We start from the raw sequence: 24,589 nt of genomic DNA, 5'->3' as shown, positions 1-24,589 counted from the left end.
TTTCCTACCAGTCTGTGGTCTCCTGTTCACCCCGGTCACCCAGCAGCAGGCCAGGCACTGAGCAGGTACTCATAGAATCTTTGTTGGACAGAGGAATGAATGAACAGAAGACTAGCCCAGAGCGTGGAGGTGGGAGAGATCCCTGTAGAGGAACCCCACTGAAGCCCACACTTTAGCAGGGTCCAGGCATGGTGTGTCTACACGGAACTTGAAGAATCCCATTTTGCGTGGCGGGAAGCAATTGGCTGAAGGGGAAGGGAAAGGGCAGGCCTTTTGGAGGCAGGCCCCCTCCTGGTGGCTCCCTCACTGTGTGCCTTGGGGAAGTGGCTTCAGCTCACCGGGCCTCAGGTTTCCCTCTATGAAATAGGGATCCTGAACCCACTGACTGTGCCAGTCCCTGTGGCCCATGATGGGCGCTTGGTGGATGTTTGTTGAATGACTGAATGACCGAAGGCAGGGAGTGATGACCATGTCCCATAGGCAGTCCGGCTGAATGCTCATCTTTGACTTCAATCACATCAGCACCTGGTGTGGCCCAGAAGGGACCTGGTGACTCACTCGTTTTCCTTTGGTTGGAGCCAGAGGTGTTCCTGGGGACATGGCGGAACAGCACGGAACGACAGAGCAGGCTGCGGCTGGCAAGAGCCATGGAGGCCTTGGGGGCAGCTACAAGGTATAAGGCAGGGAGGGGTCCCAGGGGCTGTGGGGCTGGGGTTGCCCTTGGGCCTTGGGGTCAGCTTCTCTGCCAGGCAGAAAGGAACAGTGGCCCTTCCAGCCATCAAGGGCTGGGAAGACACCTCGCTCACCATGACTGTACTGCGTCTCCTCTCTTCTGTGTCCTCATCTGCAGAAGGGAACTGGTAGCCCAAATGCAGCCTGACTCCATGGGGCAGAGATACCCGGGGGTCTCAGGAGACAGGGTGCTGACTCTCCTGCCTGACCTCAGTCCAGTTCCCCAGCTTCTCTGGGCCTCAACAGCCCCATCTGGAAAATGGGAGCAGTGCTCCCCATCTCAGCCCCCAGAATTGGTGCTAAGGAGAATTCCAAAAGTGAGAATTTGTCAGCTCTTCCCTTTCCAAGCTGTTCCTAGGGACTTTAATCTGAGACAGGGTCTGAGGATGGGCTGACTAAGAGGATAACTGTGGGCAAGGGCATTCCTTCAGATGTGCTGGTGGCTTTGAAGAGAGTGGAAAAGAAGCAGAGGCCTGCCCGGCACAGGGCCTTATTGGTGGGAGCAGAGGGCTGGTCTAGGGACTTCTCAAGGCCTTTTCAAAGCCCCAGAGGCAGCTGCCCACCATGAAGGTGGGTGCCACTGCCGGCTCTTCCTGTTCCCCTGGCTCCTGTGGGCCATGCCCTGTCTGCACCAGGGCAGGGGAGAAAACCACCAGGCCACTTCTTGAATACTGGTGCTTCTACCTAATGTGCTGTGCAGCCTGAGACAAGGGACTTACCCTTTCTGAACCTTCTATAAAATAACCAGAACAGAGGTGTCCCCAGGGATCTTCTCTGAAGACAGTTTGTGCTTCTAGGTGGATAAGATAGGTGTAGCCTTCCTCTTCCTTTGCAGCCTTTTCCTCTCTGGACATCGGACTGGTGAAGAGCGGCCCAGAGATTGCCAACTGGTGTTTTCCGTTGTCAGGCACAGGGAAATTTCACATTCAGGGAAATATAGCTTTCTGGCCTCTCTTGAGAAGTTTAAAATGGGGCCCACATTTCCTCCTGGCCATAAGCAGCTTCATTTCCTTCCCTGGGTCATTTCACTCTCCCAGATAGGGACCTGCCAAATGCTAGTTGCAATCCCTCCTTTAATTGAGGTTCCTGGAGGCGTTCCCTTCGATGGCCACGAAGGGGCAGTGCAAGCCCGTGGCCCGTGCTGGCTCCGGAGGGGTCAAGGCAGAGGGGATGGAGCCCAGGGGATGGATGGTACCTCCCTGCCCTGCCCCAAGTGCTACTGCGCAGGCTGGGGTCTGGGCCTGGGCCTGGGACTGGGAGCCCGACCCCCCGTGGGGTGCTCAGGGTGCTGCCCTTTCAGGTCATCGTGTACGAAATGGAGAACTTCCAGGGCAAGCGGTGCGAGCTCTCGGCCGAGTGCCCCAACCTGACGGAGAGCCTGCTGGAGAAGGTGGGCTCCATCCAGGTGGAGTCTGGGCCGTGAGTACCTGGACCCCCAGTCCCCTCCTCACAGCCCCAAACCTCCTGGGAGGCAGGAGGGCCGGGTTCCCGTTCTAGATCTGCTCGGGGGATCGACTCCATTCCCATCTCCGGCCTCAGTTTTCCTGTCTATCAAATGGGGATAACAGCAGCATGTACTTCAGACAGAGTTTTTGTGAAAACGAATGGAAAGATGCACATAAATAACAACAATAACATAATAATAAGGTGAAGGAGAAGGAGGGAGAGGAATTTGTCTTTGGATTACCTACTATGTGCCAGACACTGGAAGGATGTTCCCGAGCACTTACATGGAGGCTGCATATAAAATAGATTCTCCATACTGTTTCCCGGGATGATTTTCTGGCTCAGTCTCAGCTTCCAGGATGTTCTAGGAACTCCTTTAATACCCAGACCAGGGGTCCGCGGTCAGGTTGGAGGGAGCGTTGAAGGTCAAAGGTCAGCAGCTTGGGGGTCCTTCCTCACTAGACAAGGGCCCTCCCGCAGCAGCAGCAGTGACCCAGGCCTGCTTCCTCCTGCAGGTGGCTGGCATTCGAGCGCAGAGGCTTCCGCGGGGAGCAGTTTGTGCTGGAGAAGGGAGATTACCCTCGTTGGGATGCCTGGTCCAACAGCCACCACAGTGATAGCCTCCTGTCCCTTCGCCCTCTGCTCATCGTAAGTACCTCCCGCTTCAGGGACCTCCTAGAAGCTTGTCATCCAAGCTCTCTGCAGAAGCTCAGCAGAGGGCGGGGCTGGTACACGTCCGGCTTGCGAAGGGACCTCTTCATCTCCAACCTGAAAGATTGCATGGCATGAGAGGAAGCTAGCTATGGTCATGGGGCTGGGGGTTGGGACACGAGGATTCACATCTTGAATTCCCAGCACAGCATTGACACTTCTCTGTGTAACCCTGTTAAAAATCAGAAGCCTCATGGCCCAGCCTCGGATCAGTATTGTGCTCAAAGCAACACATTCAGAAAGTAGCTTCAGAAAGGAACTGATTCTTCACTTGCCTTTCCCAAACACCCAGAAGGGACTCGGTCCACAGTGACACTTTTAAATTGTCACTCTGCTCCCCTCACCTGCTTCTTCCACTCTCGGTGGCCGCTCCAGCCCTCTCTCCTTGTCACAGTAACCGATGCCTGCTTGGATGACAGCAGGAGGAAAGCTAAGAAGACAACATCAGAGCCTGATTTATTGAACAGGGAATCCTCCTCTGTTATTGACTTTTATCGCCTTCTGGCCTCTCTGTGCCTTGGTTTCCCTATCTGCTAAATGGTGGGGTTTCACAAGAGCTGAAAGGCCCCCTCTTGGTGTCATGGATGCCTGGCTCTAAGTTTCCTAAGGAGAGTGGCTCTGGAGGAGCTGCCCCTAACCCCTGTCCCCTGTGCGGGCCTCTTGGGAATCCTATTCCTCAGGCAATGGGCTTGGTGGTGGGCCTGGCTGTGTGGTCACTGAACTCTTCCCTGCACCTCCCAACTCCTACTCCGAGAGTGGGAACAGCCCGCTCACCCCGTGATCCCATCCCCAGGACGGCCCAGATCACAAGCTGCACCTGTTTGAGAACCCAGCCTTCAGCGGCCGCAAGATGGAAATAGTAGATGATGACGTGCCCAGCCTCTGGGCTCATGGCTTCCAGGACCGCGTGGCGAGCATCCGGGCCATCAATGGGACGTAAGGGACCCATTCCCCACTCCTGCCCCTGCCCCGTCCTCTGGCTCCAAATAGAATCTCTCTTCACTGTGTTTCCTATCCAGTGGCTGCCCCCTGCTCTTCTAGGTCCTTTTCATAATCCTGGTCTTTCTTACCAGGGTAAGAAGTGACATAGTGGTTCTCTAGGTAGGAGCTGAATAGCACATGGGAGAGTACATGGTATATCACCTCCCTCCTTCCAGGCTTAATACCTCTGTTAATGCAATCTTAAGATCACCTTCCCTTTGTCAGTGACTGCATCTCACCCTATGGGCTGGGGTTGAGCCTTGAAGGGTGCCACCTCTCCCTGACAATAATTTATTCAACAGCTTTTTACTAAACATTTTTATGTGCAGAGTAGAGGAGCAACGAGAATTACACAGCCTCTGCCCTTAAGAATTTTAGTCTGCTAGAGAGACAAGGAGACAGGTATCCACAAGTCACTGTGATCAGGATTGTGATGGGGGGGTCGGGGACACACCGGGGCTCTGGAAGTCCCCTCCAGGCACTCGATTCAGCCTAGGGGAATCAGCAAAGGCTTTCCTGGAGGAGGAGACATATAAATTGAGATGTAAAGAATACGAATGAAAAGGGAGAGAGGGCCACGGATGAGACGAGGAAGAGCGTTCCAGGCGGAAGGAACAGCCTGTATAAGGGCTCAGAGACATTCCACTTCAAGGAAAGTAGAGTAAGAGAGGTTGGAGTATGGGGTGTGGAGAAGGAGCATTGAGGGATGAGGCTGGAGATGGTTCGTGCAGGACCTGTGAGCTGGGTAGTGAGTTTGAATTCATCTGGAGGGCACTGGGGAGCCAGGGAGAAATTTAGCCAGGCAGAGAGCATGGTCAGATGCTGGCTTTAAAAGTCTTGGTGTGGCTGGAGGCAGGGAGCTGACCGTCCTCACTCTGACCTTGGTTCCCGGCAGGTGGGTCGGCTATGAGTTCCCTGGCTACCGCGGGCACCAGTACGTGTTCGAGCGGGGTGAGTACCGCCACTGGAACGAGTGGGACGCGAACCAGCCGCAGCTGCAGTCCGTGCGCCGCATCCGCGACCAGAAGTGGCACAAGCGGGGCTGTTTCCTCAGCAGCTGAAGGGCACCCAGGCCCCAGTGGCCCAGGCCCGCCCTGGGGGGAAGCAGAGGCAAGAAAAGGAGGCTCCAGGGCCAGGGTGATGGTCTGCCTGTCCCCCCTTCCCCGGAATCTGCTCAATAAAGCCTGGGGCCGGTCCCCCACCTGCCATGTTCCTCTGTGTCCCTTCTTGAAGGGGCTGGGGCTTTGGGGTTCTGAGAACCCCCAAGGGGGGCTGTGAGCTGGGCTCCTACCCGAGGCTCTGGTTGTTTTTGGCAGAATCACATGAGCAACTTGCACTGATTTTGTGTTTGTTTTCCTGTGTTTCCATCTTTCAGTCTGTCCATCCATCTATCCATCTGTCTATCCATTCTTCCACCCACCCATCTTTCTATCCATCCTTCCATGCATTTTTCAATCAGTTCTTTCCATCCATTCTCCTATTGATCCATCCTTTCTGTCTCTCTCCCATCCATCCATCCATCCATTCATCAGTCAGTCCATCCATCCATCCATCCATCCTCCCATTGATCCATCCATTCTCTCTCTCTCCCATCCATCTGTCCACCCATCCATCAATCCATTCTCTCACTGATCTACCCATTCTATCTCTCGCCCACACATCCATCTGTCCACCCATCCATTCATCCGTCAGTCCATCTGTCCGTCCATCCAGCCATCCATCCATCCATCCATCCATCTGTCCTCCCATTGATCCATCCATTCTATCTCTCGCCCACCTATCCATCTCTCCATCCATCCATCCATCCATCCATCCATCCATCCATCCATCCATCCTTCATGTCCCCATCCAACTCTCTGTCAGTGTCTGTTTTCATGAATTGATTCAGCAAATGCCAGGCCCTGTCTGAAGCCTGAGGACACAGCAGGGAACAAAACAAAGTCCTGCCCTCACAGAGTTCACCTTCTAGGAGACCGACAGGAAACAGACAAACAAGTAGATTCTGAATCACGCTACAGAAGGAAGTGCAATATTATGATGGCAGCTGATGGGGGGTGGGGTTTGTTGGTCAGAGAACTCTGCTCTGAGGCGGTGACATTTGAGTTGAGACCTGAATGAACCATAAGAACATTCCAGGTAGAGGAGTAGTGGGTGTGAAGGTCCCAACCAGGAGTGCGGCTGTGTGATGGAGACTTGGTGAGGACCACAGTCGGTCCAGAAAGGAGTAAGCAGTTGAATGGGGGAGTGGTCAGAGAGGGAGTGGGGTCAGAATAGTTAGGGCTCCACATGGAGAGTCTGAAGGAGGCCAGATATGACTTAACAGGATTCTTCTGACTGTAGAGCAGAGTGTAGACCATGGGGCCACAGGGGATGCAGGGGGCTAAGCCGGGAGGCCACCAGCTGAGCCCTGATGGTATGATCTCTCTGACTGTCTCTTTTCCATGTATTGGTAGCTCTGTCCACCTCCCAGAGGGCTTCTGCAGCCTCAGCTGGAGGACTGAGCCCCCATCCCACCTCCCCCCGCTGACTGTGACTTCTCCCATCCTCCATGCCTTCATCTGGCCGAAGGGGGATGCCATGGCAGGGCCAGCCCTAAATGGGGGTCTCCTCTGGCCCCCATGGGATGAGGAGGGAGTGTCCTCTCAGAGAGTCAGGTGACAGCTGTCTTCCTGCAGTCCCAGGGACCTGACTTCAGCCTTCCCATCTCCATGAGCCTGTCCTGTGTGCTTCCCTGATTTGGTTCCCCTGTTGTGCCCAGAGCCGGTCCCAGCCACCTGCAGTGTCCCCACCACTGATGCAGCTGGTGTGGGGTGGTCTGAGGGAGCCTCAGGAAGGCGCTGAAAAGAATACAGCAATTGTGGTTACTTAGCCTACATATTTAAAAATATATATGCACAGCTGAGCCATCACCTTGAATTATTTTTACTTTGGGGTGTAGGGGAGAACTGGGTGGGGCATCAGGCTTGGGGTGGAAGGTGAGGGACACTCAGCAACAAGGTGGACCAAGGGCAGGGTTGACTTCTCCCCCAGAAAGGATGGCAGTACCCCCACTCCTCCCTCCTCCCCCTCCCTCTGCCCCCGAGTCTCACCCCCTCTCACAGACAGAGATCTTGTTTTGCTTTGTAAATCAGTCCTTACTCAATGCTAAACCCAGCGCTAGGCTTGTTGGAACTTGATCTGGGTCACTGAACCCTAAGATGACCTTGGAAGGCAGGCACTGTCGCTCATCCAATTTCACAGATGAGGAGACCGAGGCTCAGGGAGGCGGCATCACCTTTCTACAAGAAGGGTTAGAGCTGAGGTTTGCACTCTGTGTGCGGACGCTAGAACATTCGTTCCTGAGCCCGGCTCCCTGCGACGTGTGCCTCAGGGGCAGGGACACATGGCAGAGAAAAAAAATCAATAGCAGCAACAATAATAATAGAAGCCACCGACTGTCCCCACAGTGAGCAGAATATACTGAAGGTTGCTTTACGGTGTCATCTCTAACCTGCTGACAGGCGACACTGATCCCCGTGGGCAGAGAGAGCGATGGGGGCCCAGAGCCCTGAAGAAATTGCCCAGAGCTCTATAGAGTGGTGGGAATAGCACTCAAGTTCATGATGTCTGCCTCCAAAGCTCATCCCGCCCGTCCCCCAACCCAGGCCCGGCCTGCCAGCTTGTCCACTCTGTGGTTGGCCCCCAGGGTTTGCAGGTGGACTGACGCTAGAGGTGGGGTGTCACCAGACCCAGATCCAGGGTCACACCCAAAGCCTCCTACCTGTACTAACCATCTGGCTCAGGGAGAGCTTGCTCTCTGGAAGTATCCCAAGGCATTTTCCCATTCAATCCTCCTAACAGCCTGGGAAGCTCAGAGAGGGAGAGCTGACTGCTGGGGTCACACAGCCTAAGAGGGGCAGAGCTGAGATTTGACCCCAGGCCCATATAACTCCAAGAGGCCATGCTTATCTCCTCTAGATGCAAATTCTAGCTTCTGCAGGGACAGAGTCTGAAAGGGATAATAAAGTAAGAGTATCTCCTGGTGATAAGGGGGTTGCGGGTGAGGGATAGGAAATCACTTTACCTGTTTAATCAAGAGGCAGTGTAGTCTACCAGTTAAAGGAAGCATGGTCAAGGGGTAAGGAGCAGAATGACTGAATGGGGCTCTTGATCCTTACCACTTGGTGTCCTTTCCAGGCTCTACCACTTGCTGTGTGCCTTTGGGCAAGTTGCCTAGCCTCTCTGTACCTTGATGCTCTCATCCGTAACTCGGGACTAATAACACTACCTATCTCATAGATTGTTGTGACTATTTTTTAAGATGTTATTTATTTATTTGATAGAGAGAGAACAGAAGGATTTATTTATTTGATAGAGAGAGGGAACAGAAGCAGGGCGAGAGCGAGAGGGAGAAGCAGGCTCCCCACTGAGCAGGGAGCCCGATGCAGGGACCATGCCTGGGACCATGACCCGAGCTGAAGGCAGACGCTTAACGACTGAGCCACCCAGGCGCCCCAGTTGTTGTGAGTATTAACACGAATGTAATTTGCAGGAAAGGCAGAGAACAATGGGTAAAACAGAGGAACGGCCTGGTAAGGGATAATCTTCCACCTCATCATCGAAAATGGTGACTCTGGAGATGGACTCCATAGTTGTGTGGAGCAGGGACTTCCCAATTACTCGGTAACTGGGGTTTGTCCTAAGGACTCCAGCGCAAACAAGGACATAAGGCAACTAAGCTGCATGGTGAGAATCCAAGCAGCACCAAGGCTTCACTGGGAAAAGGGGGCCTGGGGGTGAGCCAGGCTCATGGAGACAGGACTGGAGCCCAAGGGTTCTTGGGAGCTGGGCAGCAGGCTCTGTGGGCATTCTCCTGGGACCCCAGCCTTGGCAAGCCTCAGCAAATGCATCTCCCACTCCTCAGGTGAGAACTTGCCCAAGCATTCTTCCCCATTTTGTGAAATCATGGGGCCCGTGACGGTGTTGGTCATGGAGTTGGCATCGGTGATAAATCACCACTGGGCCAGTCCGCACGTGCGGCTGTGTTATGTTCAATATGGTTGTTCCGAGGCATGTGAGCATGTCAAATGCGTGTTCTGTTCAATATCACTTTCCTATCCAAACCTGTCTATGATAAGTAGCACAAACACCTCCAATTCCTTTGTTATTTCATCTGGTATAATCACTGTGCTCAAACCTTTCATATTTAAATACGTATTATTACACCTTTCATTTTATTATTCCTTTATATTATAGACAGGGCACTTTTGGATGAATTTAATTTGAAAGCAAGAACATATGGGGATTATAGGATCAATTTTGTTCCAGGAAAGCGGAACATCGCAAAATGAACATCATGAGAAGGGAGTGTTGGTTCTGATGGAGTTGAGAACTTTTCCACTTGAGGATCTCGAAGGTTCTTAGCTCTGGTTCCTGCATCTAAGGAGTAAACTGTGTTTGGGGACAGTAAGGCCTATCCTCTTTGTAGCAACATGAGGCAGAGAGGAGGTCCAAATCTTCTCTTCCCATGTATCAGTCAGGCTATGCTGGGTAACAAACAGCCCCCAAGTCTTGGTGGTTTAACAGTGATGGTTTATTTCTCATCCTGGGTGACATCTCTAATGCTGGTCTAATGCTGGTCTTCTTCACCCAGTCATTCATAGACCCTATGAATGACTCTACCCTCTTGTAACAATGCATCTCAGGGCAAGGGAAGACAAAGTGCTAGAAAGTCTGTGATAAAATGACCAGACATCTGAGACATCTCAGAATCCATTGGCCAGAATGGATCACACAACCTCACATCATTTCAAGAAGACCTGGGGTAACCTGCTCACGGATACACCTAATTGGCTGCTTTCCCTTCCCTGCGGATTGCTCCTGGGATCAATTCTCCAATAAACTACCTGCCTGTGAACTCTTGTCTTAGCGTCTGCTTCTGGTAACGCCCAGACTAAGACACCTTTGCTCATCTCTGTATTTCTTATTCACTGATTAATTTGAACAGTCAGCAAATACCTTCTGAGCACTTACGTTGTGCTGGGCCCAGGCAGGTGCCAGGGGTATGGACACGGCTGAGCTTGGACCAAACTCATGGCCTAGAAGGGCAGACAGCTTGGGACACACCGAAAGTCAGGTGCTTTGTGGTTCGCCCCACTAGAGCCTTTGGTGGGAGCATAGCCCTCCTTGGTTTCAGATTTCTGGCCTCTGGAACTGTGTGACAATACATTTCTGGGGGATGGGCTTGTTCAGACATTTTCATTGTGCTAAAATATACTACGTAACATCGAATTTGCCATTTTAACCATTTTACGTGTGCAGTTCGGTGCCATGAAAATACCTTCACACTGTCATGAGACCAGCACCACCGTCCGTCTCCAGAACTTTCTCATCATCTCATACTGAGACCCTGGGTCGGTTAAACACTAACACCACCCCCCCCAACCCCGTCCTCCCTCCCCAGCACCTTGCACCTGCCAGTCTGCTTCCTGTCTCTATAAATTTAGCTACCCCAGGAAATCTCATGTAAGCGGCATCGTGCAGGATTTGGACTTTGCGGCTGGTATATTTCCCTTAGCATCATGTCCCCAAGGTTCATCCATGTCCTAACATAGGTCGAATTCCCTTCTTTTTTACAGGCTGAATTGTCTTCCCTTTTATGGATAACTTCTGCTGATGCATTCACCTGTCAACAAACGTTTGGGTTGTTTCTGCCTTTTGGCTACCGTGAACGTGGGCATTCGAGTATCTGTTTGAGGCCCTTCTTTTGATTCTTTGGGGTTGAGTATCCATAAGAAGAATCACAGAGTGATAGGGGAATTTTACTGATAATTTTTGGAGGAGCCACCATCCTGTTTCCATAGAGGCTGCGCTATTTGGCACCCCCCAGTTTCTGTTGTTTTAAGCCCCTCGGTCTCAGTCCCTTGCTATGGCAGCCCCAGAAAATGAATAAACCCCCTCCCCGCCCCCATGCATCTGCCCTCCATGGGTTCCACGGTGAACCAGGCAGGCAGTGGCCCTCCCCCCGTGAGGCTTACCTTCTAATATGAAAGATGGCGAATAAAGGAACAGCGTCATGTCAGGCGGTGAGGAGTGTTACAGACAGAAGCAGCATGGTTGTGTGTCTGTCTGCCTCTCTGCCTATCTGTCTGTCTGTCAGGGGCATGGAAGGTGGGGGAGAGCAAGTCTCACTCGAATCTGGTCTCCGAGTCCCAGGGCTGTTCCTTCTCTCCTGCCTGATCTTGGATCTGGTCAAGACGCAGGCTGGCTTTGAGAGAGAAATGTGGAGGAAATGTGCATCGAGGCCAAGGGCCGATGGGGCAGTGGGTGCTTGTAGGACCCAAAGCCCCTGAGGTTTGGAGAAACCTCTTGGGGGTGCTCTTAGGACCCACTTAAGAACAGCCGGTGCTAGGACGGTCTGGGGTCTTCAGCGGGAAACTTACCTTCCTTGTCTGTAACATCAGGCCGCTCTCCTCCTTGACTCCCTGGCCTGGGCCCTGCCATGCTTTCAGCTTCATTAACCTGCATTCAGATCTTCAAATAATACACTAGCTTCCGCATATGGTCCCTTTCTGTTTGGAACTCCTTCCAGCCTGGTTTCCTACGTTAATTTGTCCCCAGACCCGAGGACTCTGTATCTTCCTGGGAGCTCTCCTGGACCGTCTAGACTGGGCTGGAGTCCCTCCCTGACACTACCCCCGGAACAGAGCTTGGCACCAAGTAAATGTCTGATGAACATTTGTTGAATGAATGGATGTACGGGTGGGTGGGTGGATGCCGGTCCCTGGCAAGCCACTCTCCTTTCCTTGTTTTTTCCCCCTCACCCAGGGCCCCTGAGATTTGCCTCTGTCTGCCTTCCCCCAGGGTTCTACTGATCACACCAGTGAACCCAGCATGCCCTCGGTCCTGGCAGCCGGACGGCTGATGCATGCAAAGTGGGCATCCCTTTGCCCAGCCGCCTGACCACCCTGGCGCGGCTGAATCCAAAAGCTAATGACATTATTGTGCAGAGACACAATGTCTGTGGGCATTTGCTGACCCGGGCTTTGGTGTAGGCTTAATCCAGCATGCTTGTCCTGCTTTCTCTGGGGATGCAGCAATCACCCGTCTTGGCACCGGCACTCCTGGGGAAGGTATAAATGCCACCTCCCGCCGGCCGGGCTTCACGGGCACTCTCGGGGGCTGGTGTCACTGGTAAGAATGCCTTGCTTGCTTGCCTTGCCTTTTTCTCTCATCCTTATTCCTGATGGAGAGCGTGGGAGGCCTGGGTTCGAATCCAGAAGCTACCCCTTTCGGACATGGAGACCTTGGGCAAAGACTTCCATGCTTGAAGCCTCAGTTTTCATTTCTGTTAAATGGGGAGATGGGTCATAAAACCTCTTTCGTCGTGGGCCTTCAACGTAACGGTGGGTAGTGTGGCACATAGCTCGGACACAGGCAATACTCTCTATCAATAAGAACCGGTCCACCAGCATCTTTGTTTCGGTAGTGACTAGGGAGGAGACTCCAAGGGTTTGTGCGTGGAAGGAATCAAACCAGTGAAGGTTCAGCATCGTTTCTAGGCTAGTGAGCCAGCCCTCCTCATTTCCCCATTCCCAGGTGCCTGTTCCACGCCTAGCATTGGGACTATTAGTGGCTAGGAAGCCGCCAGGGCTCTCTGAGTGCTCCTAGCAACAGGGGATTTCAAGGCTGCTGAAGGTTGGTGGAAATAACCCAGCTAATGCCATCGCAGTGGCTACTTACCAAGCGCCCCTGCCAAATGCGTCCCGTCTTCATGCATCATGGCATCCAATCGTCACAACCTGTTTATAGACACTGTTGGGCGCCATGGCTGTCCCCACTTGGCAGAGTGGGAAACTGAGGCACAGAGAGGATGACATGCCCGGGACCTCAATGCCAGTGAACAGTGGAACCAGCACCCCCACACTGAACCAACTGAACTTAATCTAAAGCGTGAAAAGGCTGATGACCAGGGCTGCACGGCTGGGCCTCTGACCCTGTGACAGGCTCTCAGGGCTGGTTACTTAGGAGAGAATAGCAGGTTTGGCTTCCAAGCTGCTTATTCGAATTTCTTCTTTCTGGGGGATGGCCCAGCCCAGCCTCTGGTGTGGAAAGGGCTTCTGGCAGCTGGACATTCTCTCTGGAGCAGGAGCTCTGGTCTCCCGTCCTCAGTGGGGACACACAGGCTTGGGTTCACTGCCCCTCCTGTGGGAAAGAAGACAGTGCCGGCGTTCCAGACTTTTCTGACGTTCTCTCCTGCCAAGGAATGCTCCTTGCGGCTGCCTACCATGGTGCCTGACAGTCGGGCATCACACTCACTTCCTCGCTTCCTGTAGTTTGCCTTCCATCCCAGATGTGTGCATTCATGGACGGGGGGAAGAAGATGGACGGCAAAGAGGAGCTTTCGGTGTTCTGGGCAAGGGATGGGGAGGCAATCTGGAGGAGGAAGGTGGGGTGAGAGGCAGGGAGGATAGGGGGCTTTGTGAGATACAAAGGGGGACCCAGAGTGTGGCCAAGCATGGCCAGTGTGTGGGTGCTGTGACCGCGCTTTTCTTCCGGTCGGGAAATTTCTGCCTTCTGCTTTGCTTTCTGGAGCCAACTGACCGGGACCCATTGGGGAACCAGCTGAAGCTCTAGTTTACCACCACTTCCTTAGCGGACCTCGTTTTCCCTTCTGGAACTGGCCTGGACACAAAGAAATGAAGCTAAGGATGGAATTTCAGACTGCTTCTCTTGGATCCCACTGCTCTGGGACCACCGGAGACCAGGGTGATCAAAAGCAGGCTCTAGGGCTGGAGCAGAGCAGCCCGGGGGCCCCCAGGTGAGAAAGCCGGGGGCCCAGAGAGGTCCTCATGGCCTCCTCCCCATATTTTCCAGGTCATTCCTCCACAGGACCACCCACCATGGCCTCAGACCACCAGACCCAAGCGGGCAAACCACAGCCCCTCAACCCCAAGGTCGGTACCGTGGTGGGGAGAGGGCAGGGCGGGCAAGCAGAATGACTCTTCCAGCCTCAGTTTCCCTTCTGGAAAGCCAAGTTGGCATCTTTCTTCCTGAAGCTCCCCTCTCTGGGCTTCTGTCTCCCCAACTTGCATCCAGGGTAGGATGCTGATTCTGCAGGCCCCTCCTCAGCCCACAACTGGCACGCCAAGATTCCTGACACTGGTCTCCAGCGTTGGTGACTTCAGTGTCTCTGCCTTACCCTGTACCTCAATGCCCATGGAGGTTCCCCGGAGCTGGGGCAGACCCACAGTCCAGTGTGAGAGGGGGCTTGCGGACAGGAGCTAGCTGGGATTCCCAACCTGCTGTGTGTCCTGGGCCAGTCACTTGAACTCTCTGAGCTTCAGTTCCCTTCTTTGTAAGACGGGGAGAACTGGATTCACAACACATGGTGGATATGATGAGACAAAGGAAACCAGATGACCCTGGAGTGTGGTGTGTCCATGTAACAACAGGTTATCATTTTGCTTCCTTGTCGGCCCTGCCCTCCTATGACCCCGGAGGGCAGGGGAGGGGTGGTGGATCCTAGCCCAATGGCTGGGGCTCATCATACCCAATCTGTACCCAAGCTTCTACCAGCAACCATCCACCTGGCCGCCTCTGCCTGGCTCCGTCCTGTGGCCCTCTGCTTCAGGACCCCTGGCCAGGCACTGCCCTCCCACAGCCCGGGAAAGCTTGAGCCGATGCAGTCCCCCCACCCATTAACCCCATTCTTACTTTCTAGAGGAAAGACACACAGCAAACAAACAAATCTAGGACTTCGAGGAGTGGGAAGTGTTTCAAGAAACATGAAACAGGGAAAGGGGTGCAGAGTCAGGATGAATGAAGAAAGGTGGTGTTAGCAGAGGTGATCAGGGAGGCCTCTCTGAGGGAGGTGGCATGAGAGCAGAGATCCGGGTCAACAGCCCTGTGCGCCAGGTGGGGGTAGGGAGAACATTCCAGATGGAGGGCGCGGCGAGTGCAGAGGCCCAGAGGTGGGCGTGAGCCATGTGAGTCTGAGGACCACTGCAAAGGCCTCTGTGTCACGTTCAGACCCCCTCTGTCCCCTAGACACAGAAAGCCAGCCGCATATGCGATTTAACATGTCCTAGCCGCCGCGATAAACAAGGACAAGGAAACGGAAATTAATTCTCGTATTCTCATTCATTAAACCCACTAGAGCCTCATGGAGAATCAATAGAATCCTTATGAGAAAGTGATTTTCGATTATTTCCTTCCTATTCTAAATCTGCAAGATCCGATGTGTCTCTTCCGTGAGAGTACATCCTCGTTTGGACTGGTCGAGCACATTCCACAGACATAGGAAGATTAGATATTGTGTCAAATGTGAGTCCCCATGTGGTAAGACCCACAAACAATAGCAGTAATAATAACACTGAGTTTCTGGGCTCCCTGAGGCCTTGTGGATACAAGGAGAGGCTGAGCTTCCTTGTCCTCCTCCCCCCTGCAAGCCCTCGTATCCAGGCCAGGGTCGCCACCAACCAGCCCCTAGCATCCCTGTTCTTGAGTCTCCCAGTACCCTGCAAAAGAGGCGTGATTCCCCCATTCTACAGATGGGCCCCTGAGGCTCAAACCAGCCAAGTTGCTTCCCAAGGTTGTGTGGCCAGATACAATGAGGTGACAATGGAGCCCATGTCCCCTGACCCTCCTGCGGTCGGTGGAGTCAATGACCACAAAGGCTGGACTGAGCCCATTGAATTTGTCTCGGAGCCCCACGGGACCCCTTGGTCCTGGCTTTATCTCGCTAATCCCCAGCCTGGGAGAGAGGGATGTGTTTACCCAGCCAGTGCTGACCCTGTAGATTGTGCAGCCGTTCCCTCTGGGAGCCCGCTGCCCTAAGCCCTGCCCTTCCCCCAGGGGCAGCTCCCTGGGGAAGTGCGGCCACAGAACCCCCGCCCCCAAATGGGCTCTGCAATCATGGAAGGTGGGGGCTGGCCTCCCAGTTAACATTCTTTGGGGCCCCTTCCACCTCCTTGATGGGAATCACACTGTCCCCTTCTCTGGGCTGCTGAGAGTGCTAGGTGATGCAAAGGGAGGGAAGCCCCTTTAAGAAGCATTCCGGGGGGTGGTCAGAAGGGGCCCTGCAGAGCCAGGGGTGAGATGGTGTAGATGTGTAGGGTGGTGGACTGGCTCTAGCAGGAGCAAGAGAAGTCCTACCTCACCTGTGAGTTCGTGAGAAATTCAGCCTCTGGGGCTGCACCCTGGGACGGGCTGTCTCAGAAACCACATTTCCTCAAGACCCCAGAGGCTTTGTGTGCACGTTAGTTTGCAAAGGGCTGCCCCGATGGAAATGGCATCAGATAAACTTGGACTCCAACTTCAACTCTGCCACTTAGGCCCGAGGGCTCTGTAAGACATCCCTTAATTCCCAGGAGTCTGCCTCCCACACACAGAGCAAATACTGTGTGTGAACCATGACTCTTTGAATCCTTCCAACAACCCCATCAGGTAGGTTCTGTCATTTCCCATTTCACAGATGGAGCAACTGAGGTTCAGTGAGGCAAAGTCCTGGCTCAAGGTCTCACAGCTGGGGACTGGCGGAGCCGCGGCTGTCTGACTCCCCGTTGGGCCTGTGACTCCTGAGAGAGGAGCCAGGCAGCATCCCCGCAGGCTCTTGGAGCCCCCTCCCCATTCCTAATGCCCTGCTTCCCTCTCCCCCATGGTGACGGGTCTGACACTCTCCTCCTGCTACAGATCATCATCTTTGAGCAGGAGAATTTCCAGGGCCACTCGCATGAGCTCAGCGGGCCCTGCCCCAACCTGAAGGAGACTGGCGTGGAGAAGGCGGGCTCTGTTCTGGTGCAGGCTGGACCGTATGTACCAGGGGTTGGGAGGGCGCACAGGCAGGGAGGGCTCACCTCATTGGGGGCCACCAGGGTGAGGCAACTGGGCTGTGGAGCTGAGGGGGGATATGCCTTTATTGTGCCCCCTGGACTGTGCGATTTGGTGGCTGGCAGCCTCTGGAGATGATTTGTGCTTTGTGGTCAGGTAGAGCTGGGTTCAAATCTAAACTCCACCAATTTCACGGTGTGTGACACTGGACCAGCTACTTCCTTCTGAGTCTCGGCTTCCAAAGGTGGGAAAAGCGTGATCCCAAGGCCAGCCACTTCCTCGAGGCAGGGAGATGGACAAAGTGACTCTCATGGAGGCTTCTAGAGTTGCCAATCTCTGGCTCTGGGAGTGTCCTCCCTCTCCTGTGAGGTTTAAAGTCGGATGTCCCAGCTCTGTATTCACCGTCCCCTTCCCTGATCCCAGTCTTACCAGATCTCAGCAGATTCACTGGCACATTTGGGGGCTAGCAGCCTTGGGTCCCTGACCCTGGAGAGAAGGCAAGGTGGCTAGTAAGATGTGACTCTGCCCTAATTGTATCACATAGCTCAGTGCAGCCCGCAGGGGTCCATCCTTCTGGTTTCCTGATCACTCCGTCTTTGCAAGAGCCTCAGGAATTGGGGGTGGCCCCCTGTGAGCCCCTCCCAAGAGGTCAGGGATCCTGGGGGTTGGGGGAGGGTTGGGGGTCCTGGGTGACCCATCCCACAGCTCAAAGTTCTCAGGGAATTCTGCAGAGTGCAGTGATTTCACTTAAGTCAGAGTCTGCAGGTGTGGAGAATACAGCCAAAGGAAGGGCCCACTCGGGCCTCCATTATTCAACATACTCAGAGCATCTGGTAGGCCCAGGAGAACGTCTTCCCAGACAAGTGAAGTTTTGACCACGTAAACACTGTATCTGATTCTCAGTTGCCTTTTTATGTTAACATTTGGATGGAAGGATTTCTCAAATGGACTTGACACCTCTCTACTTTCTTTTTTTTAGAAATAGAACTTTTCATATTTTTAGTAAGGATTATTGATGGTTCAGAATTGAGCTCTGGACGACTGAGGTGATTCTGCTCTTGGCTTGGCAGCATCTGGATTTTGATGGGGGAGCGGGGCAGGCGCTAGCCCCGGGGGCTCAAGCCGCTTGGGAAAGCTGGAGATGGCCTGACCTGCCTTCCTTCTGTCTCACTGCAGCTGGGTGGGCTACGAACAAGCCAACTGCAAGGGTGAGCAGTTTGTGTTCGAGAAGGGCGAGTATCCCCGCTGGGACTCATGGACCAGCAGCCGGAGGACGGATTCCCTCAGCTCCCTGAGGCCCATCAAAGTGGTGAGGCGCCTCTTCTCGTTGCCTCCTCTCTTGGCCACCTTGGAGCCGGGGCTCTACGGACCAGGATGGAGATTTCACCTCCAGCACTGGGAGCTTTCTGATGGGTGGGGTGCACTTCCTGTGTCACCTAGCATAAGTTGTTCATTTTCCTGGGCCTCAGTTTCCCCATCTGTAAAATGGAGATACTCAGATCTTCTGCCTGAGGTTCCTTGGGTTAGAACCCATCACAGAGCAATTGCTTAATAAACAGTAGCCATCCTAAATGTGAAAAGATATTCTGGGATTGGGTGTGGAGGAAAAAGTGGGTTAGCTCGTGTTCATAACTCATGTTGGTGGGACCTTCTGGTGCTTCTCTGATCCTGATTCTTACTAGAATGTGAACTCTTAGGGAGGGCCCAGGGCCCGGCAGTGCTCAGGTCCACTCCCAAGCCTCCTTGAGGCAGACTAACTCTCCCCAGAGCTTGAGGGAAGATTGGAGAACTTTGGACCTAGTATCCCCTGGACCTGGTTTCCTATGTTGGCTCTGGCGCTCCCAGCTGTGTGACCATGGGCAAGCGGCTTTACCTCTCTGAGTCTCGGTTTTCTTAATGGCTGGATAGCATGAGAGTCTTTAAAGGATTAAAGGGGATGACTAAGAAAACTGTCACAGGAACTGGAGGATGGGAAAAGGTGTGGCAAGGAAGGAAAGCCAAAATACCCCAACTGCCTGCTTGGGGCCCCACCAGCCTGTGTCTCTCTGTGTGTAGATCATGGCTGCCTTTTTTTTTTTTTTTTTTAAAGAGAGCTGAGGGAAAAGGACCTATCAGAATTGAATGTGCCTTAAAGTATAGACTCTTGAGTGCAACATGAAGACAGCCCAGTGGGACCCCAAGAAATGGCTGGTGTTTAACTGATGTTGGTATAGACACTTAGGTAGTAGGGGTATGGGACAAGAAGTCTATAGCAAGATTGTGCTGATCCCCATGCTGCGGCATCCGGACAGGTGGGAAGGCTCACCCTGGACTCTTCTCCTGCACTCACTTTCTCCGATCTCTATCCATAGGACAGCCAAGAGCACAAGATCATCCTCTATGAGAACCCCAACTTCACAGGAAAGAAGATGGAAATCATAGATGATGATGTGCCCAGTTTCCATGCCCATGGATACCAGGAGAAGGTGTCATCAGTGCGGGTGCAGAGTGGCACGTGAGTGGAGACCCAGCCCCTGCTACCCCTGCCGCAGGAGCCCAGACTGCTGCGGTCCTGAGTCCCACTCTGCCCTGTACCCTGCTGATCTTGTATACTTGCGACCTCAGTCTTCCCTCTGGAAAATGGGCATGGAAATCATGAGCTTGTATGTGGCTTTCAGCCCCTGTGGTCCCATCCAGATCTTCCCTTTGGGCAAATACCCTACTTCTGGAGGAGAGAAAGCATGGCCTTAAACTCAGTTCCCAAGAGCAAGACAGTGAACATTAGTGGGGTACAGATGAGGCAGAGGGGGGGACCGGAAGGGAAAGGATGAGTTGAGTGGTCTTAACACTACTGTGAGAGGCAGGAAGTCCAGCCCACGCTGCTTCTTTCCTGCATGGGTCCCTGAGTTTAGAAACAGGAGGTGTCATTTCCCATTGAATTAAAGTTCCTTGATACATAGACTCTGGCCATCACCTATGGGGAATTTCTCCTTGTGCCAAACTTCGATTCTCTGCGGGTCCACAGACGGGCTATGGGCAGTGGTTTGCTGCAGCCTGTTCACACCAGCTCACGAGAGCACATTCCTCAACTTTCAGAATATTGGTGAGCTTGTTGTTGAAACTTTGGTAGGTCAAAATCAGCCATAGTGGGAGTATTTATACCACTGAAATTGGAACATGTTTAAAAATCAAGACTCTTTTGCCCTCCAGAGAGCTGGTTGGCCAACATGTACTGGCTTTCTGGGGTTCATCAGGTTCCTAAAATTGTGTGCCAAGTTCTGTGTTCATGGTCCTCTTCATTTATTTCTTCATTCATTGTTCAATTGGCTGAGACCCACCACGTGCCAGGGATCACATTCAGTGCTGAGTATATCAAGGTAGATTAAAGAGGTCTGCTTTCTGCTCTGTAGAGATAACAGTTTAGCTGGGGTCAACCGTTAATAATTTAAGAATCTGCCACAAATCTGGACTTCCTCCCTGAAGGAGGGACTCTTGAACTCAGATCCCAAGAAAGAGTAGGAAGTACAGGTGTAAAGAGAGGAAAGAAGGTCATTCCAGAGAGAGAACAGCATGGGCAAAGGTCCTGTGGTCGGAGGAGCCTGATGAGTCTGAGGGACTCTACAAACTCTAGACTGGCTAGTGCATAGGACACAAGACCAAGATGTAGAGCTGCAGGTGCACACAGGTATTGGCTAGGCAGGTCCTTGTTGGCCAAGACTTTGTATCATTTTGAGGGGAAGAAACTGTAACTCTCATTAGGTGCTCCCAAGAGTGAAGGACCACCCCTAGATTGTGATGACTTCAAATGACAAAGGGATTACCGAGGGCTCCTGGGACCTAGCCTCTTCTCCTTTGGCCTTGCAGCCAGGCATGGGGATGGGATGAGGGTGGACAGAGGCAATTAGGAAACCTGTCTTATTCTAGGCTTCAGTGCGCTTGAGATCTCCCCTTCCTCTGATCCCAGCATCAGGCCTTCAGTCAAAAGTTGCTTCAAGAGGTAGTGAGCTCCCCATCAGGAGAAGGAAGAAAGCAGGGGCAGGATGCTGGAAGGGTGGTGTTCCTGCTCAACAATCAGGAAGTGAGAAATGACTGGGAGCTCCCCCTTTCCTAGCGGCTTAAAGATGCTCTCTATCCCTCTCTCCCTCTTTTTCTGCTTCTCCTCTGTCCTGCACGTCCCCTCCTTCCCTCTGGCCTACAGCTGGGTCGGCTACCAGTACCCTGGCTATCGCGGGCTCCAGTACCTGCTGGAGAAGGGAGACTACAAGGACAGCGGTGACTTTGGGGCTCCCCACCCCCAGGTGCAGTCTGTGCGCCGCATTCGCGACATGCAGTGGCACCAACGGGGCGCCTTCCACCCCTCCAACTAGTGCCCACCTTTCCCTCCTTCCCAGGGGCTTGGTCTGCTGCCCAGGATCCCCCCCAGACCTCCTGGCGAGTGAATAAAGTGTGACTTGCAATTTGTGTTGCATTGCCTTTTATCTCCAATGGGAACTGGAGTGGGTATTACGTGTGTGTATATGTGTGTGTGTGTGTGTGTGAGAGAGAGAGAGAGAGAGACAGAGACAGAGACAGAGACAGAGACAGAGACAGAAACAGACCGAGAGAACCAGAGAGTGTCTGGGCTGGGGCAGGACAGCAGAGTCCTTACTGAGGCTCTTGGCTGTGTGACCTTGGGCATACCGTCCAACCTCTCTGAGCTTCTGTTTCTTTGTCTGCTTTACAACCGCCTATGCCCCATGAGGGGCTGGCTGGGCTGACCTCCTAGCTCCCTTTTCCATGGTTGCTGAGAACCACCACTTGCGGGGGCACGTGAAGGATGCTTCAGCCCTTAAAAATATACCCACTGCCTGCCATTCCCACATTAGGGTGTAATCCCCTTGAATGCCAGTTTTCTTAGATCTGCCAGAGGAGCCAACAACCCTGCAATCCCATCCCATCCCATCCCATCCCTAGTCACACGTCTCTGCCTTTGTGTGTTCCGTGCTCCCTCTTTCATTACTTGGTGGGCTTGATCACTTAGCTTCGCGGCAGGCCTGGGTTCCAATGGCTGTTCCGGAGTCCTGGCCAAAGATCTGGCCTCAGACAAGTCATTTTGCCTCTCAGGGGCCCCATCTTTGTACTTGGGGAAAAAATGGGGAAAAAAACAGTGCCTCCTTCATCTGGTTTCAATGGAGATGAAATAAGATAACTCAGACATTCTCCGGAAAACTGGTCATCATTTGCTCATTATCTGTAGTGCAAATATCTACTCCCAGAGGGCAACTTCTTTTCACTTTAGATTCAGTATCTTTGGATGTAGTGGTTTTCACTTTTGATGTCGTCTAACATCACATGTAAATTCTCAGTCTTTCTGGAGCTGGTTTTTGCTCCCTTCGGGCCCCTGTTGTCCTGGGACCATTTCTTGAGAAGTCCATTTCCCCCTCTGTGGAGCAAGGCCACCTCTGTCTCATACTGGATTGCATATATGCTCATGGAGAGCCAACCCTGCTGACACCTTGACCTTGAACTGCCAGCTTACAGCATTGTGAGAGAATAAAATACTGTTGCTTAAGCCACTCTGTTTGGGAAACTTTGTAATGGCATCCCTAGGACACTAATACAGTGATGGCAAGAGGAAAGGGCCAAGAACACCAAGAGAAGGCAGGGGTACTGGGCACCAGACCTCCCAAGGAAGTGGGGGTGTTGGAAGAAGCGTTGGCATCTTCCAGGCAAATCGTGGGGAGAACAATCTTGGCAAGGGGAACAGAGTATGCAAAGTCAGGGATGCATGAGAGAATGTGGTCCCATGTTCTAGGCATAGGGGGCACTTCAGGGCATGAAAACTTTAAAGGTTGGCTTAGCACAAAGTCCTGGGAGATTGCGTGGTGATGATCATCATCATGATGTGTGTGTGTGGTGGGTAGCACCGACAGGATTTCCACTTATCTATTCCTGCATACCAACACACCCAAAACTTAGTGGTAAAATTACAGCAATCATTTGTTTTGCTCAGATGTGTCATTTGGACAGGACCTGGTAGGGACAGCTCATCTCTGCTCCAAATGGAGTCATCTAAGGTAGCTCAAAGGCTGGGGGTGAGTCCCATGGCTGGGTGTTGGTGCTGGCTGTTGGCTAGGACCTCAACTATGGCTCTCAGATCCGACACCCCCCAATGTGGACACTCCACACAGCCGCCTGACCTCCCCATAGCACGGTAGCTGGGTTATAAGAGTAAGTGTCCCAAGAGAAAGGTGGAAGTTTCATGGCATTAAGACTTAGCCTCAGAAGCCATACAGCATCACTTCCTCCATACCCTATTGAAAGCGGGTCATATAGGTGGACCCAGGCTGGAGGGGAGGAGACGAGTCCCCACCAGTCAATGAGAAGAAGGTCAGTGTATGGGAAGAGATCTATTACGGTGGCCATCTTTACAAAACACACTCTGTCAAGGGAAAGGAGATGCTGGGAATGAGCTTTGACAAGGTGGAACAGACAGCGGGGGTCCACACGACCGTCGGTGGGACACTCTATGAACCCCTCGCCCTCCCCAGTGAAAGAACAAGGCCGGACAGGATGGCCGGTTGAGGTCGCTCCTCCCATAGGTTGCTTTGATTGTTTCTCATTTTCTTTGTGTTTCCCTCTCTCTCTCTTTTCCTCTCTCTCTTTCTACTTCCTTTTGTCTCTCTGGGGACCTATCTATATCTTTGCTATCACTGCCTCTTTCTGTCTCTCTTTGTGTTCCTCTCTGTTTATTTCTATCTCCTGCTTCCTTCCCTATCCCTCCCCTTCATCTTCCTCCCTCCCTGTCTCCGTCAAGGGGGCGCTGTGCTCTGTGGGTACCTCTCCCCACCCATACAACACCTCGAAACGTGGATCCCTCTGCCTCCACTCAGGTCTCTCCGGGGAGCCATCCCCCAAGGCGCAATCCCACTTTTAGCCACCAGGTGGCAGCAGAGACCCAGCCTCAGGGTTGCTCGCCCTGGAGGGTCCGCGCTCGGACCCTGATTGGAACCGAGCCCTGTCAGTCACAGCTGCTGCCGGAGGCGGAAGGGGCCCCAGAGCCTCTCCCAGGACAGTGGGGAAACCGAGGCTCCAGAGAGCGAGGTCTCACTGGACAGTGACAGAGAAGCGACAGGCCTTATGGTCCTGTTTTATTCTGCAGCTCTCCTCCCCAAAGTTTTCTGGGAGGGGACACAGACTCAGCACCGTTCTTTGCATGAGGAAGGTGTTTCCAAATCATTATTTCACCCACTGTCACTGGAAGCAGACAACAAAGACTCATCCTGCACTCAGACGTATGGCTTAGCGTAGACGCTCTGTGCATCAGTTTCCCCCGAGAGGAGAGAGACGCTAGTGCCCGTTCATAAGGCTGCCGTGAGGATTCAGCGAGATGCCATGTATGACATGGCAGTACCAGCCACAGAGCAGGGAGTCAGTAAAAGAACACAATGTGACAAGTGCGAAGGGGAGGCTGTGATATCGTGCGGGGCAGACAGGGAGGGCTCCTGGGAGAAGGTTTTTAAGCTGGGTTTTGTAGGACGAGTAGGAGTTCTTCGGGTGCACAAGGGCAGAAGCACCTTCAGGACGTTCACTCACCAATTTGCTCATTCACTCCCGTCGTCTTCCACCACCTTCTCTGTTCTCTTCTCTGGCCTCACTCTTCCTCTCCTGTCCACTCCCTCTGCTGCCTCTTTCCTCTCCCTTTTCCTCCTTTTCCTCCTACTGCTCTGAATTCCCTCTGCCCCACCTTTTGTTCATTTCTCACTTGCTTCTTCCCTTTACCTCTTTTTTCTTTGCTCTTTGCCTCCTCCCCATGGACCAGGGATCTGTGTTTCACTGATGCAAGGCCAAGATGAGAACCAGGTTTCTAGGGGTTTGTATTTCTGCAAATAGTTTGCCTTTCTGCATCTTTCTTTAAAATAAGCAAATGACGTTCACGAACAGTTTACGA

At 53.0% G+C, this 24,589-nt stretch overlaps 2 protein-coding genes across 2 annotated transcripts; both read left to right on the top strand.

Moving 5' to 3' along the window:
* Positions 1–598: 598 nt before the first annotated feature.
* LOC111160076 (crystallin beta B3) lies at positions 599–4,931 on the top strand. Its single transcript, XM_022522886.1, has 5 exons — positions 599–673; positions 2,033–2,151; positions 2,694–2,826; positions 3,683–3,825; positions 4,766–4,931. Exons 1-5 carry the CDS (start codon positions 599–601, stop codon positions 4,929–4,931), a joined length of 636 nt encoding a protein of 211 aa, XP_022378594.1.
* Positions 4,932–11,937: 7,006 nt separating this feature from the next.
* On the top strand, positions 11,938–21,120 carry LOC111160002 (crystallin beta B2). The gene is made up of 6 exons (XM_022522758.1): positions 11,938–12,042; positions 13,726–13,805; positions 16,543–16,661; positions 17,857–17,989; positions 19,032–19,174; positions 20,858–21,120. Exons 1-6 carry the CDS (start codon positions 11,988–11,990, stop codon positions 21,024–21,026), a joined length of 699 nt encoding a protein of 232 aa, XP_022378466.1. The 5' UTR covers positions 11,938–11,987; the 3' UTR covers positions 21,027–21,120.
* The last annotated feature ends 3,469 nt before the right edge of the window (positions 21,121–24,589 follow it).

The sequence above is a fragment of the Enhydra lutris genome, unplaced genomic scaffold (genome assembly GCF_002288905.1).
Source record: "Enhydra lutris kenyoni isolate GAN:26980312 unplaced genomic scaffold, ASM228890v2 scaffoldscaffold73, whole genome shotgun sequence".
NCBI lineage: Eukaryota > Metazoa > Chordata > Mammalia > Carnivora > Mustelidae > Enhydra > Enhydra lutris.
The sequence above is the reverse complement of the archived record's forward strand: the minus strand, read 5'-3'. Positions and strand labels throughout refer to the sequence as shown.

Coding starts and splice junctions, on each gene's coding strand:
- LOC111160002 (XM_022522758.1), top strand. CDS start 11,988: ATGCCACCTCCCGCCGGCCGGGCTTCACGGGCACTCTCGGGGGCTGGT. Junction 12,043..13,725: donor CTCGGGGGCTGGTGTCACTG/GTAAGAATGCCT, acceptor CATATTTTCCAG/GTCATTCCTCCACAGGACCA. Junction 13,806..16,542: donor CACAGCCCCTCAACCCCAAG/GTCGGTACCGTG, acceptor CTCCTGCTACAG/ATCATCATCTTTGAGCAGGA.
- LOC111160076 (XM_022522886.1), top strand. CDS start 599: ATGGCGGAACAGCACGGAACGACAGAGCAGGCTGCGGCTGGCAAGAGC. Junction 2,152..2,693: donor ATCCAGGTGGAGTCTGGGCC/GTGAGTACCTGG, acceptor TTCCTCCTGCAG/GTGGCTGGCATTCGAGCGCA. Junction 2,827..3,682: donor CCCTTCGCCCTCTGCTCATC/GTAAGTACCTCC, acceptor TCCCATCCCCAG/GACGGCCCAGATCACAAGCT.